Here is a 15,063-nt window from a genome sequence, read left to right on the forward strand (position 1 = left end):
CTTCTTCTGTCGGATTCCTCGTGGAAGTTATTGGTCCGTCATATCAGGCCATTCGGTTTAGTTTTCTTAGGTTTTTGTGTATTGTTGTTCGTTGAAATGATACTGTAGTCTATTTTTACATGCTTTGACATTCTGTTATTGTTAGTACGTGTTCCGTCCGGTCAGCTCGGGTTTTTCCGCTCGTTTATGGTGCCAGATGCGGAACCTTGACTTTGTCGAAAAAGTCTTCGAACATTCCGCATCTGGCAAATTTCATCGTAAAGCATTCAAGCGCTTTAGCTTTTCGAAAGTGCAAGGCCCGAGTTGACTGACGAAGGGCTGCATTGTTCCGCGGGTGGCACGGTCCTCTACAACAACCGTCGCCAACTCATGGAACAATGCAGCCATAAAACGTCTGCAACGCACGTGTAGCTAGGCGTAATTCGGAGTCCCGTTTTTTCCTCGGCAAAATTAACGGGGCCTTCGACTTGGGGAGGAAACCTCGGTCACCCTCGTCCAGGGTGAGATGGGACTCTTCCTCCTCCACGATCGCGCGAGGGAGGAGTTTCCTGGCCAACGGGACAGGAAAATCGATCCTCCTCCCCCAAGTCGATGGCCGATCGATAAACGGAAAAAGTCAACGCGAATCGGTTGACGAACCCCCAAAATCGCGTCTCGGAGGGGGTTCAAGCCGAGGAGGAAACGGGCTCCGGACACTTCGACACTCGTCGCTGAAACCTCAGACAACAACGATCGAAATCTTTAACTCGTCGCTAAAAGTTCGAAGACAACGGTCGAAATCTTCTTTAACTCGTCGCTGAAATCTCAGACAACAACGATCGAAATCTTTAACTCGTCGCAAAAGGTTCGAAGACAACGGTCGAAAATCTGCAGTTCCATCGTTTCGGGAACACTCGTCATTCGATCTTCGAAGAAATCGCAGCTTAGAAAGTTCAATCGTCTCGTGAACCATTCGTTGTTCGAACATCATTTCGCGAAAACTCAGCTCAAGCGGTTCGTGAGCAACAACTCGTGATTCGACATTAAAGAGAACAGCCGGATTTCGATTCGAAACAATCCGGCAATTCAACAGTCGCTCAAGATTAATTTGGCGAGCGACGGCTAGGAACCCGCGTACCACGAAGGTTAAGAGGGCCTTACAACCCCTCAGAGTTTAAAAGAAAACTCACGCGACTACTTGGCCAGTACCGCCGCGACGGTACGATTCAGTACGAGACAGCTTAGGATTTAGGGAACCTTTAATCGTAGGGTCTCGGCTTATTATTGGTAAAAAGTCATAAACTGGGATTCCTGGATATCCGGTCACCGCAATGTGTACTCCAGGACCTGGGAAATTCGGAGAATTAACTAGCGCAGGCAGAGTTCCAAGAATCCCGGGAGTCGGACGAGAGGGAAAAGGAGAAATACAGATCGTTACGAAATACACCGACTCTCGATGCATCGGCTGTTGAAACCTCGTTTTCACGTTTAAGAATCCTTGATAAAAAAAAATACTAACGTCGACACCACGGAAAGTTCGTCTCGTACCGCAGAACACACTCAAACGTCATAGTGTAGGCGTCAAACCACAGTCAAAGCTGACCACACTTGTACACTGAGTAGTTTATGCCCGCAGCTTGGCCTGTGAAATTTACACCTTATTATCTCGCGAATTATAGCACTTTAATGAAATTTTCACCAGAGAAAGTATATAAAGGACACTCTCTGTGCGATTGAAATTGTTTCATCCTGTGCTATTCGAAGATTGAGTTTCTCGGAAGTTTATGGTCAAACAACAGCAACTTTAGAGCTTGCAATTCTTATATTTGAAGATATTATTTGAAGTATTGCAAGTATTTAATCGTTCCAATGTGACTTTGAAGCGTTCGTTTCCGATGAAATGGATGCACAAGACCTAATTACTCTCTCTAGCATGTTCTTTGGGGCGGTTGTTCACGGTAAACATCACCTTTCGGTTCTCCCCAGGGAAAGAAATCGAGTAAGGTCGAACGAACCCTGGTGTCCGGCATGTTCGATCCAACGATTTGGAAAATCGCGGTTAATTCTCTTGCTGGGCCGTGAAAGAAAGTCATTATGCCGGCGACACTTCATTAGAGCAGTATCAAAAGATCTTTTGAAAGAAACAATTAAAGTACTGTCGTATTGGAAGAGCTACCATTTTGTTCCTAAATAATTTTTAAAATAGTTATCATATCAGTGTGTTCCAATTTTGTTAATATACCACATTTACTATACCACTCGTTTCAAAATAACTACATTTAATTAAAACAAAAATTTAATACTTCCAGATTTGATGATAATAAAAAAACAGTGTCTGTTTGATACACCACTCGTTTCGAAAGAGTTAAATTATAGGATCGAAACAAATTTAATTACAATTACGTTAACGTATAAAAAGAGTGTACAGAGCCTCGGAGAAGAAGATTTAGTTGTCACGGTTGGGGGAATAGGTGCGAGTACATTGTCAAGTTATACTGTACCGGCTCAAAAAAGCGAATCTCTGATTGGATCTCCGACGAAGAAATTCTCGCTGAAGTTTCGTGCCGTCCGCGGCCCCTCGGGATAATTGGCCACTAATTAATGGCTCCGAGGCAATCGAATTTCCTCAAACTTTCTCTCGTCGCAAGAATCCTGAGCGCAGGAGAGCGGCCGATATGCTCCGGTCGTTTTCCTTCGAAAAATTAAATTGCACCAGGGAAAATGAAGCCTTATACCATACGACGCCATCTTATCATTTTATTTATTATTCAGTCCAATTTAATCCCTGCTTCTCGATTTTTAATAACTCAAAATACAACGTAATTAAGTGACTGCAAGATTTGATTTAAAGAAACTGTAAAATATTAAAAATATTCTGGCAATTGTACTATTTTTTATTATTTTCGGATCAGAATTTTAAACAAAAATTTAAAATAAATTTTTATTTCATTAAATCTTACCTTGTTTGGTTCTATATTGGAATATTCATTTATTTTTAACCATAAAACATTTATATTTCGAAAGCAAAATGCGTTGGGGGAAAACGAAAGACAGATTGGAATATAATGTTATTTTAAATGACAATTCAATTGAATACAATTTCATTTTAAATGACAGTGGTCGGAAACATAAGTTTATGTTTCTTACACGAGAATTTTATAAACAAATCTATATTTGCTAAAGAGATGTTTCTAGATGATTTTTCCTCCACAATAATACAAAAGTGGAATAATAAAAATGTTGAATATTATTCTACAGCCAGGTCGAAGGTAGTAAACCTAATAATAAATGCTAAATACCAGGGAAACGTAAGTTTGCGTTTACATACGATCGTTCCACGGACAAATACGAACTCGAGATTAGTTTTGACAACTCCCGAGGACTGGGGACGAGCGCTTGATACTCGAGTTTCAAGTAATTGGCTCGGCAGACATAGTAATTGTAAGACATTTGTAGCAATTTGTCAATAAACTGACAGAAACTAATCGCCATTGAATCGGCACTTTACTTGTGAGCAAACTGTGTCAAACTTGCATGCTACGAACAATAGTAACGAGAGTAACTATGCTCCGAACAGAACCAGATGTCCATGTTTACCGCTGCTGTTGACAGTGTGTGAAAAACATGACTGCAGAGAATGGAGTTGAAAGTTTAAACGAACGCAATCCTCGTTTCTAAGAAAAGAACGAAAGAATGTTTCCTGTTGGCCATTTCGTAGGAATAGAAAGAATTCACGTAAATAATTAACTAATTCTCGCGTAACAAAATTACGAAACGATCGTTCCGTGTTTTGGCTAGATTGTTTCCTTGGGCTCAGAGTCGATTATGAGGTAACACACGGTTCGAGTCATCCTTTCCGACGTAGTTTAGTCAGCGTCTTAGGCAGCTCAATTAGCTTTTCAACTGAGGTAACTTAATCTGTTTTTGCGGTGGATTAGACAACCTTGTTCCTTTACGAGGGAGGTTAACTTAATCAGCCCTTCGTTCCTTTCCAGCATAGGCTAATCAGGCCCTATTCCCGAGGCAATTTAATCGGCCTCAACAAAACAACTCAATCAACAACCGATCCAGCAAAATCTTGCTCTTCATAGTTCATACAAATTTTATAGATTATTAATTATACCAATTATCACCAATTTTTTTTTGAAACTAAAAATGCTTCTGTAATACACTTTTCAAAACAGAAATTAAATCCAATGTGATTCATGTCTTTCCAGACATGAATTAATCCAAATTATAAAGGTATTTAATGTTTGACAATAGGATTAAATAAAAGAATGCTGAAATATTGGTCGATTCTGTACAGGAAGATTTAGTATGGCACTATTTTCATAGAAGTATCCACTGCAAAGCCATCGAGGCGAAAACATTCTCAAGCCAGACGTCCAAGAATAGATCCTTCTTCCTGTTTTCTTGTTAGTATGAAATACGGTTTCACCCACCTATACGGCTCGACCATATCTACGACTAGCATTTCTAACTTTCTTCCATCGCCCACGACCGCTTCGTCCTTCGAGAATGTTTCCCTTTTTCACGCGGCTCCATGAAATCCCGCCCAATTCCAGGGCACAATTTTCTGCTCCGATATGTTCCGGTCTCGAGGCACGTACATATGTTACACGGGGGCACATGAACGCGGCAAACTGCGAGTAATACGTGTGTGCGTGGGCGTGCACGTTTGCTCGCGCTGCGCCGGAGATATATGAAGGCTTCGAGTCGATAAGCAACGCAATCGCGATAGTTCGCGCCCCTGGTATACAAGTACGCGAGTGTAAAACTCATGCTGGAACTTTTATTAACAATACCGCAAAGGAATGGATGCATTCTGCCGCAAAAATTAAGTCGATAACGTAGAATAACGTTTATTCGTATCATCGGTCGTTTCTAAAATAATTACATTTGAAAATTTGTACGTCTGACCATGTTGCGATATTTCTACTTTGACTTGATATTCAAATAATCGTAGTAGATCTGAGTAGTGGGTGATTCTATGAGAAAAAATAAGTCGAGAAAGTGGAATACAGTTTTACGTACAATACTTTGTTTTCGAGGTAATTACATTTGAAAATTTGTACGTCTGACCATATATTGCATTGTTTCTACTTGTACTGATATTCGAATAATTGTGGTCTTACTAAGTAGTGAGTGATTCTACGAGGAAAAACAAGGCAAAAAAATAAATTATAATTTTTTGTACGATGCTTCGTTTTCGAGATAATTACATTTAAAAATCAGTACGCTTGATCATTTATTGCATTGTTTCTACTTGAACTTATATTCAAATAATCGTGGTCTAACCAAATAGTGGGTGATTCTATGAGGGGAAATAAGCCGAAAACGTAGAATACAATTTTTCGTATGATGCTTCGTTTTCGAGATAATTACATTTGAAAATTTGTACGTCTGACCATATATTGCATTGTTTCCACTTGTTCTGATATTCAAATAATCGTGATCTAACCAAGTAGTAAGTGATTCTATGAGGGAAAATAAGCCGAAAACGTAGAATACAATTTTTCATATGATACTCCGTTTTCGAGATAATTATATTTGAATATTTTAGTGTATCTCACTAATTTTCGCTGTTTTTACTTGCATCAATGTTAGAGTTTTAAAAATCGATTTTCTTTTAAATAAAGTCTGATACGGAAAAGTCATATTCTACATTTTTGATTGATTAAGGGGATATTCTACTTTCTGATCGAGCAATCTTATTGATTTTCAGGAATTTTTTTTTGTACGAGAAAATAATAACGCAGCAATTTGAAACTTTGACATTATGTTTTAGTATCCTTAAATTTCACATAAAATATTTTATTTTTTATTTAAAATTCACTAGTACAAATTTTACTCGATTGCAGGAGTGCCTCCAAAGACTGCATACTTAGAGATTAATGATTAAATTAATGATTACTCATTATTCGAAATCTTTAAATAAATAATATCGTTCATCCTTGGCGTAACAATGCAGAATACATTTCTAAAGAATGTCGAATAGTTTCTGTTACTTTCAAAGAAGGTTTCCAAAGTAGATGGGACCACTGCCTTTCTGTGCCTTCACGATTGCAGTTGAACGTTAAATGCAACTTCGTCACGACTATAACCAATAAGAAAGAACATTGTTTAAGATATATTCTGTTTTGATTAAAAAAGAATTAAAGAAGAAGGTGGTGAAAAACGGATCAATAATATGGTTATATTTTTTGTGTTGGTTGTTTCAAGTCATGGCACGATTACAAGCTGCGATGGGAGCCAAAGGAGTACGGGGGAGTTCACATGCTACACGTGCCCTCCGACCACATATGGCGGCCCGACATAGTCCTCTACAACAAGTGAGTCTGCCTGCCGTTTCTTTGTTCTATATTCTAATCTTCTATAGTTTCACATTACATACTCTATACATATAGTAGTGGCACAGCATGCTGCCGACAGATCTGAGCCGTTTGGACGTTCGTTTCTTCGACAATGTTCTCCTAGCTATTCTTTTCGTCGAATTAAACGCAAATAAATTCTAGTTTGGTATTTCAAAAGGCTTGTAAGCCATTAGAAACGTTTATACTTTACCAAAATTTCAATATTTCAATATTTATCGGATCCTGGGGCTATCTGTTCTCAAATTTTGTTCTCTCGTTTCGCCTAAATCGAGGCATCGATACGATCAAACGCGTAAACGTTCCTACTCCCGTCCCTAATATATGGCGACGTTCTCGGGCACGTTATATAGTAACAAACAAACGGAAAGGAGAAACGAGTGTCCACTCGACTTAACAAGAGAGGTACCATCGTCGTGCATATTGCATTTCAAAGTAGAACAGTCTATTTGATGTCGGAGTGCATCTCATATCACGACGTCGTCCCGAAAGTTACGCAAAAATGCGATGCGATCTTGAATTCGATCATAAACTAAAACTCATCACCTCGACTCTTTACTTCATCAGACACTAATTATATTAAACTGATAAAAATCGACCAGGATTATTCCTATGTATCGTTCGATCTTTTTTCTGAACGTTATTTGGGGAAGAAAATAATTATCCAATCAAGAAACATAGTTTCCGATACGAACCATTTTTACCCTGTTTACCATCGATCGATACGAAGAAGATCGATCGAAGTAGGTTATTTATGATAGAAAAATTGACGGTTGCGTCCGAAACGATTATTTTTAAAAGACTGTTAATAAATTTCGCCAAGGTTCGACGCATGTTTGCGTAACTTTTGCTCCGTTTGACAACGGGACGAGCGAGAGCCAACGAAGTCGTTTTCCGTTGGTTTTTGGCTCGCGTTCCCGATGTAGTTGACCGGATAGATTATTATTTACATCGCATGAAACATGGGCGCTGCGGCGAATGTTCGTGCGAATGATTCTTGACAAACGGGCGGAGGTCACGAGAGATTTGTTTCCGCTCGTTCGACGCCGTAGTCGCTTCTCGAATACGTCGCGCAAAATCGCCATAGACAACGTTTACAATCTTCGGGACTCGTGCTACGACACGTCACGACGGCCGACAACCTTCGAGGCTGTGTCTACAAACGCGCCACGACGCCGTGCAAACCGGGGCAAACCGTGCTACAAACGTTCACGACGATCGCGATTCATCGAGAAATTTTCGATCGTTGGTCTCTCAACCCAGAGCGCTTAAAATACTCGATAAACGACAAATAGAATAAACTCGCGATAAGAGTTTCATTTTTATTCGTTCGTTGTGATTTCATTAATTAAATTGTAATTTTTATTTTACAAATGTTTCTCGGATACATTTTTATTCTCCGTTTTAATCGTACTTGAGTTTCTTTTTTTGAGGCCCCCATTCGGTTTGTTGTAAATCCTACAATTTTTAATATTTTTCTAAGAAAAAGATTGTGGATACTCTGGAAATATAGAGCTGAAAGTAGGGAATCTAACAAAATTAAAAAGAAAAGTTTCTTCCCTTTAAGAATTTGTAAGGAATCGACACATTTTTTTTAAGATCCACACTTGATTTGTTGTAACTCCTACAATTTCTAATATTTTTCTAAGAAAAAGATTGTGGATTCTCTGGAAATATAGAGCTGAAAGTAGGAATTCAAACTTAATTAAAAAGAAAAGTTTCTTCCCTCTAAGAGAAATTTGTAAGAAATCGAAAATTTTTTTTTTTTAAGATTCACACTTGATTCGTTGTAACTCCTACAATTTTTAATATTTTTGTAAGAAAAAGATTGTGGATGCTCTGGAAATATAGAGCTGAAAGTAGGAATTCAAACTTAATTAAAAAGAAAAGTATCTTCCCTCTAAGAAAAATTTGTAATGGATCAACACTTTTTTTAAGATCCACATTTGACTCGTTGTAACTCTTTCAATTTTTAATATTTTTCTAAGAAAAAAATTGTGAATTCTTTGGATACATAGAGCTGAAAATATAAATTCATATCAAATGGGAGAAAAAATCCTCTATTGTAACAAAAATTTATAAGATAATGTGAATATTACTGGTGAATATTTTTTTCCAGGAATGTTTAAGGACGAGGCTTCTGCTTTTCCGTGTCATTTTTCCTTGATTTCCTCCCGCGATCGAGAAACATACCGCTTTGCGCTTACGCCAGTTAAACCCCTCTGGCAACAGATTTCTCGTCCCTCGACTAACTTGATTTCTCGCAGTTCCATTAGTCTCCCGCTTATTTCTCCTTTTGCTTTCGACGTTTTCGTTCCTTATTTCTGACTCGCCGTCTGTTTGTCTCTGTCCCGCTCGCTTTTCCCCCGGATTTCCTTATTTTTTCACTCGACGCACGACCGCGTACAAAGGCGGCGATTTATCGCGCCGCCGGTAAGCTAGTTTCATCGATTGATATCGGTTTTAAAAAAATGAATGGAAACGCGAAAGGGAAATCGTCGACTGGAACGCCTGAACTCGACCTGTCAAAAAGAAAAAAAAAAATACGGACTGGCTGTAGCTACGAACAAATTGGAAAAGTTAGGGGATCGTCAGAACCTTTCGCTTTACACAAAAATAATATTCGATTACGGAAAAATAATATGAAAATTTCTACGAAAAGTTTGAATGAAAGATACACTAATTTGGAGAATTGTAGATTTTTTATGCAACTTTGTTTGGATACTCTCTTTTCTAGCCTTGTGAAAATTATAATAATACAATAAAACATAACCGATGATTCGAGGGTCAGGTCTACAGTATTTTTTTCTTGTAAAAATAATGAAAATTGTACGAGTTATAAATAATAAAAGCAACCCCTTAAGACGATATTTTAGAGACACCCAATTTTCAGGCCTTGTTTGTTATTTTTTAAAAAGAAAGTCATAGATTCTTTTATATAAAGACTCCGTGTATATATCCAGTGATGTTTTGACTATACACAGTAATTTTTCAAGCAAAAATAATGAAAATTGTACAATTTAAAAAAAATTCAACTAAGTCCCTATAAGGAGATATTTCAGACGCGTGAAATGTTATCTTTGTTATTTTTTAAAAAGAAAAAATGCAGTAGATAACGATTATCGATGATGGACAATTTATTTGTAATGGTCGTTTGTAACCGAAAATATTTTGATTCAACGAATAATTAGTATCCTAGGGTTTCTTTCCATTTCGGTTATAACTGTTAGGGTCGTGAAATGTTGTGAACCCGATAGCACGTTGCGTGAAAAATCTTGTTACTTTTGTTCGAGCTTTCACCCCCACGGTTTTCGTGTATTGAAAAAGCGTTTGTTTTACTCTCTGAATAACTACTCTGTTTGGCTCAGGACAATTCGAATATCGTTCTTTGTACGAACGAACCGCGGAGCTAAAATCATACCTGTGTGCCCGCAATTGGTATACTTTGGCGCTTCGACAGGAGACAGGGACTACAAAATGCAAACCGCGGCCTGAAAACAATTTTCAAACGCAGATAAAAACTATACAAATTCTCTAAATTAATTTTTCTGGAACCAAAAAGCTCGAGAATATTTTATTTAATTTTATCAAATTTTAAATGAGACCTGTGCGATTTCAAAAGCTCAGAGCTATTTGAAAAATAACAAATTTATTATTCGATGGTTTACCTGAACGTTGTAGAGAAAAATTTTTGAAACAAAAAATAAATGTTCTCGAGTAAGCAGTATTTATACTGTCAATTGAAAACCCCAAGATTCGAAAATATTTTGAAACACGTTATTTGCGAAATATTGATTAATCCTAATCGAAATAAATGTCGCCCTTTAAGCACAATTTTCGGTTTATTATTTAACAGATAATTAAATATTTTGCTACAATTACGTTACTAGTAGATCGTGTGGGACCATCTTATGCCATTTGCATTATAGAACCAAGTGGAACTAATTAAGGAAGGCAATCGATAGTCGAATTAAGAGCAGGTGTTTGAACGGACGTGATTAATTCTACAGAACATTATTCCGCGAGTTCGTCCACACTTGTGCATACATCTGATACACACACACACAAAAACATTCTCATCACTTGTACTTATTTTTTAAACGGAACAGTCCTTTTTTTACTCAAATCTAATTACTGATTTTTTAAGAAATTTAATCAGAAATATTTGCATATACGTTGAAATTAAAAAGGAACGGAAAAAGTTGACACAGCGCGTCGTCGTTTTAATTATAGCTTCGATAGAATGCCAGGCTTTCTTCCCCAGTCGTTATAACCGGCATCATCGTTGTCATCGCCTTGGTTATTTCCTCGCGGAAGACGATCATCTGCTTTCGCCCACACCTCTGGAGCTCCTTGCATGCATTAGCGAGATGAAAATTACTCGTGAGTCCCCATTCTACGTCCCACTTTCGTCGTTGTCCTTTTCATTTCTCGACGGGCCGTTTGAGAGCTTCTCCCGCTCGATTAAGCGTCTTCCACTGCCAAGAAGAACAGGGCTCGTTAATATAGCCATGACGACTGGAGACGAAGACAATCGGGGTCATTAATTACGCTTTACAGTCGATCCAACGGGGGTATTATTTTAACGATCCATTAAAAAATTTTTTTTTAGATTCTCCTACGAACCTTCGATAAAATCAATTTTATTTTTAAACCTTCTTAAAGAACGTACTTTCGAAAATATATTTCAAATGGAAGTTTATGCTCGGATTTAAAAAAATAATGAATTTGTAACTGTTCGAAGTATACGATTGCGTCTTTCTCGAAACTGGTTCTGGATGATCCAGTGAAGGTGATTTGATTTTTTTGTGCCTCAAAAAATTTTGGAATATTATTTAAGCACGTGTGAAGAGACTTTGTAAATTTGACTGTGGAAGGTTTCGTAGTTTTCTTGGAAAAAATTCCTGAATTTGGAAAGATCGCATTTTAGAGTGTAATACTTGGTTGAAGTATTTTATATGATTTTCAACGAGCGGCTGTCGGTTCCGTTTTGCTGACAGCGTAAATCAGGCTTCAAAAATAATTAAAATACACAGTAAGCGCGGGATCAGGTTTTGATTAAATCCTATTAGCCGTTTCGTCGAAAATAACAATATCGATATATTATATCAAATCTGCAAAATTGTCTGCGAAACGAGGGCGTTAGTGTTCGTGATTTGCAGAAATGCCTATAAATATGAGCCGTCCCGCTATAATTCTTCGCGGATAATACATCTGCCCGGCGCAATTATCGATTACTTCGCGAACGTGTCAGAAACGTAATGAAGAGGTTCAATGGCTTTTCAATTGCCAACATGAGACGAATTCGACGACAAATTACCATCTCCTCGTAACGCTTTTAATTAATTTTATTAATCTTCACAAAGACATCCCGAATTATTTTTCATTCCTCGCTAAATAACCTTCTTAATAATCGCTGAGGTTAAGAAAGTTTGAAATAAACAATTACACTGCGGATCTTTATCCAAATTCATATTTTTATTAATAGAATTAATGAAATGGAAATTTTTTAGAAAACCCTCAACCCTTAAATATAAAAATTCGTATGTGTAATATTTTTTAAAATTAAGATTTCCCATAAACGCATGAACATTCGCAGTAAATAAATCACAAAATCTTTGCTAATTTTCTTTTTTTAATGCCCCAAGTGTCTTTCAGATAATTTTATTCATAGAAACCGATCCCAAACGGTGGCAGATCTTGAAGCACTCGAGAAACGTCGATCTCTCGACTGACGTCAAAGAGGAGAGCGCAGAGTGTATTGCCGAAAAACGCGACCGAAAGATGAGGAAATCCCAGGAAACGCAGTGACACGAAACACTCTCCAGCCCCGCGTGTTTCTTTTGCGACACTTGTACATTATTTTTTTTTTTTCTTGTTCGTTCCGTCAGTTTTTCCGCTCTGTCGCAAAGGGAAATGGACAGCGTCGACGATAACGCGATACTGGATAACCTGGAACGCGATAGGTCCACGATTTCACGAGTGGAGAACCTTCGGAACGTGCTTCGGGATTTGCGAAACTCTCTGCGAGATGAGAGACTCAATCTTCGTCGCGAAATCAAAATGACCGCGCTGCTGAAATTCAACCGGGTGCGACGCGACTGGGGACATTTTACAGGTTAGCTTGGCACTCACGACGAATGCAAAAATATTTTTCTAAATATAATATTTGAGGAAATTGTTCCAAACGGATTTTATATATTTTTAATAAAGGAGATATTTTTTTATTATTATTTATTTATCAACGGGAAGAATAACCCTTTTATGCAAAAGATGTGATATGTGAGGAACAACAAAGTATAGGTTAAACGTAGTAGATATTAAAAATTTTAGCAAAATAATTTACAATGCGTTGCCAGGATAATTTTAGAGTTTTATTATTATATCTGTTTTCTTGTAACATCCAATAATTGAAAAATAAATTAACCCCCATTTTGACCACGATGAATTATTGAATTTACAGCCTGAGAATTTTTCAAACCAAAAAATATTGAATTTAAGAGTCGAATGAGAAAATAATATAGAGAAATATAATTTCAGACTTTTTAATGATTGCTCAATTATATCTGTTTTCTTGTAACAATATCCAATAATTGAAAAATAAATTAACCTCCACTTTGACCACGATGAATTATTGCATCTACAGCCTGAGAATTTGTCGAACCACAAAATATTGAATTTAAGAGTCAAATAAGAAAATGATATAGAGAAATATAATTTCGTAAAATATCGGTTTGTTTAGCGCGATAAAGTGTGTAAAACGATCGATCCGCAGATGGCGGCGTAAAATGGCGGCCCGTCGAGGTTGCAGGGATCCCGGGCGGTGCACTAAAATTGCTCGGAGTAAGTTGGTAGCTCGTTAGTCGACGTCCAAGGCGTTGTAATTCTTATCGAAACGTTGATCAGGACTCGTCGAAGACGAGCTGGCTCGCATGTCTGGGGAGTTTGATGTATCAGAGGGCCATCGACGAGCTGCAAGATGAACTGGACTCGTTCGAGAGACGTTTTTCGACGCCCACGTCAGTCTCCTATAGGAGGAAAATTTACGACCTCGAGGCAATCTGCTGTGCTGACCTCAACAGAGTCAGGTCCAGGTTCGCGAAGTCCCTGCAGGCCTTCGGGAATACGATTGACTCGATCGAGGAACTTTGTCCGAGAATCGAGGATCCGGCCCGCCAATACGCCGCTAAGAAACCTGCAATTGAGACTAACGTATTCCCAAAGAATGCTAAACACTATCAACCATTGCCTAGATCCAAGTATGTTTTCAGCAGCTCGCGAAAAAAACTCAATTTTATCTTTATAACTATATTTACATATTTAATCGATCGAGAATATTTAAAAAATCCCATACCTTTTAGTAAATATAATTTAGAATAATTTTATTCTGAGTTTAAAAATAACATCAGTACAATTTTTAGATATTTCAATCAATTATTGAACAAATTTTAAAAAGTGTGGTATTTTCAAAATTGATGTTTTTTTTCAAAAATAAAATATCGTCCAATTTTAGAAGGCCGAAGTTAAATGATTGGGGAGAAGTATCGAAACGAGAGGAAAATAGTGAAATATTGTATAATTGAGATACAATGTCAATTTCGAATTTTTTTTTTATTCGAAGCAAATATTCTTTTTCAATCATGTTTCTATGGAGCTAGTATTTTGAGTATATTATAGTCCACATGAAATTAGAAGAGTTTTAATTATTTTTAGGGGAAAAATTTGACAAAAACTGAAAATATAACGTCCTTTATATTTAAAAAAATTTGAAACCATCTTCCTGCAGGATTAATTTTTTATCAAAGTCCTCGATCCGGAGTATGGAATCGATTCGACACGGAATACATAAAGTTCGTATAGTAGAATCGATATAAAATGGGTCAGATTTTTATTGGCACTATTCGTTCTGCACGTATAATCTTTCAAAAAAAAATATTTTATAGCCTCGTACTTTTCTGCATTCGTCGTAGAAATCCGACCAGGTTTCCCAGATTTTCGATACATTCGTTTGAATTTTATTCTAAGACGAGTTGGAGCTGTGTTTATTCTGCGTTTTACACGTATTCAATATACAGCGACGTCGTATGAAAAATTTATCGCGAACCTTCCTCTGTTTCGAGCGATATTGCAACAAAAAAAAAAAAATAAAAATATGATTTCTTTAAGTTTCTATTTTTTAGAGTCAGAGCGATTTATTTTAGTTTTAAATGTACTTGTTTACAAAAAAAATTACCATAATTCTCATCGTTCCAAAATTGAATTCCATTTTATAGACGGTTTTCATTTAATTTTGCCATAAAGGTTTAGTTTCTTGAGTATCTGGTATACTTAAACATAACTTAACTGAGAAAATATACAAATTCGGAATCCGTAAATAATATTGTAGAATGAGATTAGTAAATAAAAATTTAACATATTATTATACTGTCAAGCAAATAAATTACGATAGCTTTAATATAATTCTGTAAATATTTATGGAAACTGGGAAGGGGTTAATTTTTTAGAATATTTTTATTTCGTATAGATCCATTGTCGTGGACAAGAATCAGGATAGTTCATGGTGGACGCGAGTGTTTTCAAACCGACACAGCGACAGTGAAATGTACAGCAAAGCGCAAAAATCATCGAATTGTTTCGAAGATCCCCAAATTACTAGCTTCACCGATTCCGCCGATAGTTTGAGAATGAGCAAAAGTTTCACCGTAATCTTCCC

General features: G+C 37.1%; 1 protein-coding gene across 7 annotated transcripts in view; it reads left to right on the forward strand.

Annotated features, from left to right (window-relative positions):
• The window catches only part of LOC122400481 (acetylcholine receptor subunit alpha-like), a 176,581-nt gene that overhangs the window by 78,581 nt on the left and 82,937 nt on the right, over positions 1-15,063 (forward strand). For all 7 annotated transcript variants that reach the window (XM_043401977.1, XM_043401979.1, XM_043401981.1 and 4 more), the window contains exon 3: positions 6,202-6,311. In XM_043401977.1, the coding sequence (XP_043257912.1) occupies positions 6,202-6,311 (110 nt within the window). The remainder of the gene's footprint in view (positions 1-6,201; positions 6,312-15,063) is intronic.

The sequence above is a fragment of the Colletes gigas genome, unplaced genomic scaffold (assembly GCF_013123115.1).
Source record: "Colletes gigas isolate AHSC1104 unplaced genomic scaffold, ASM1312311v1 Colletes_gigas_Sc00018, whole genome shotgun sequence".
Taxonomy (NCBI): Eukaryota; Metazoa; Arthropoda; class Insecta; order Hymenoptera; family Colletidae; genus Colletes; species Colletes gigas.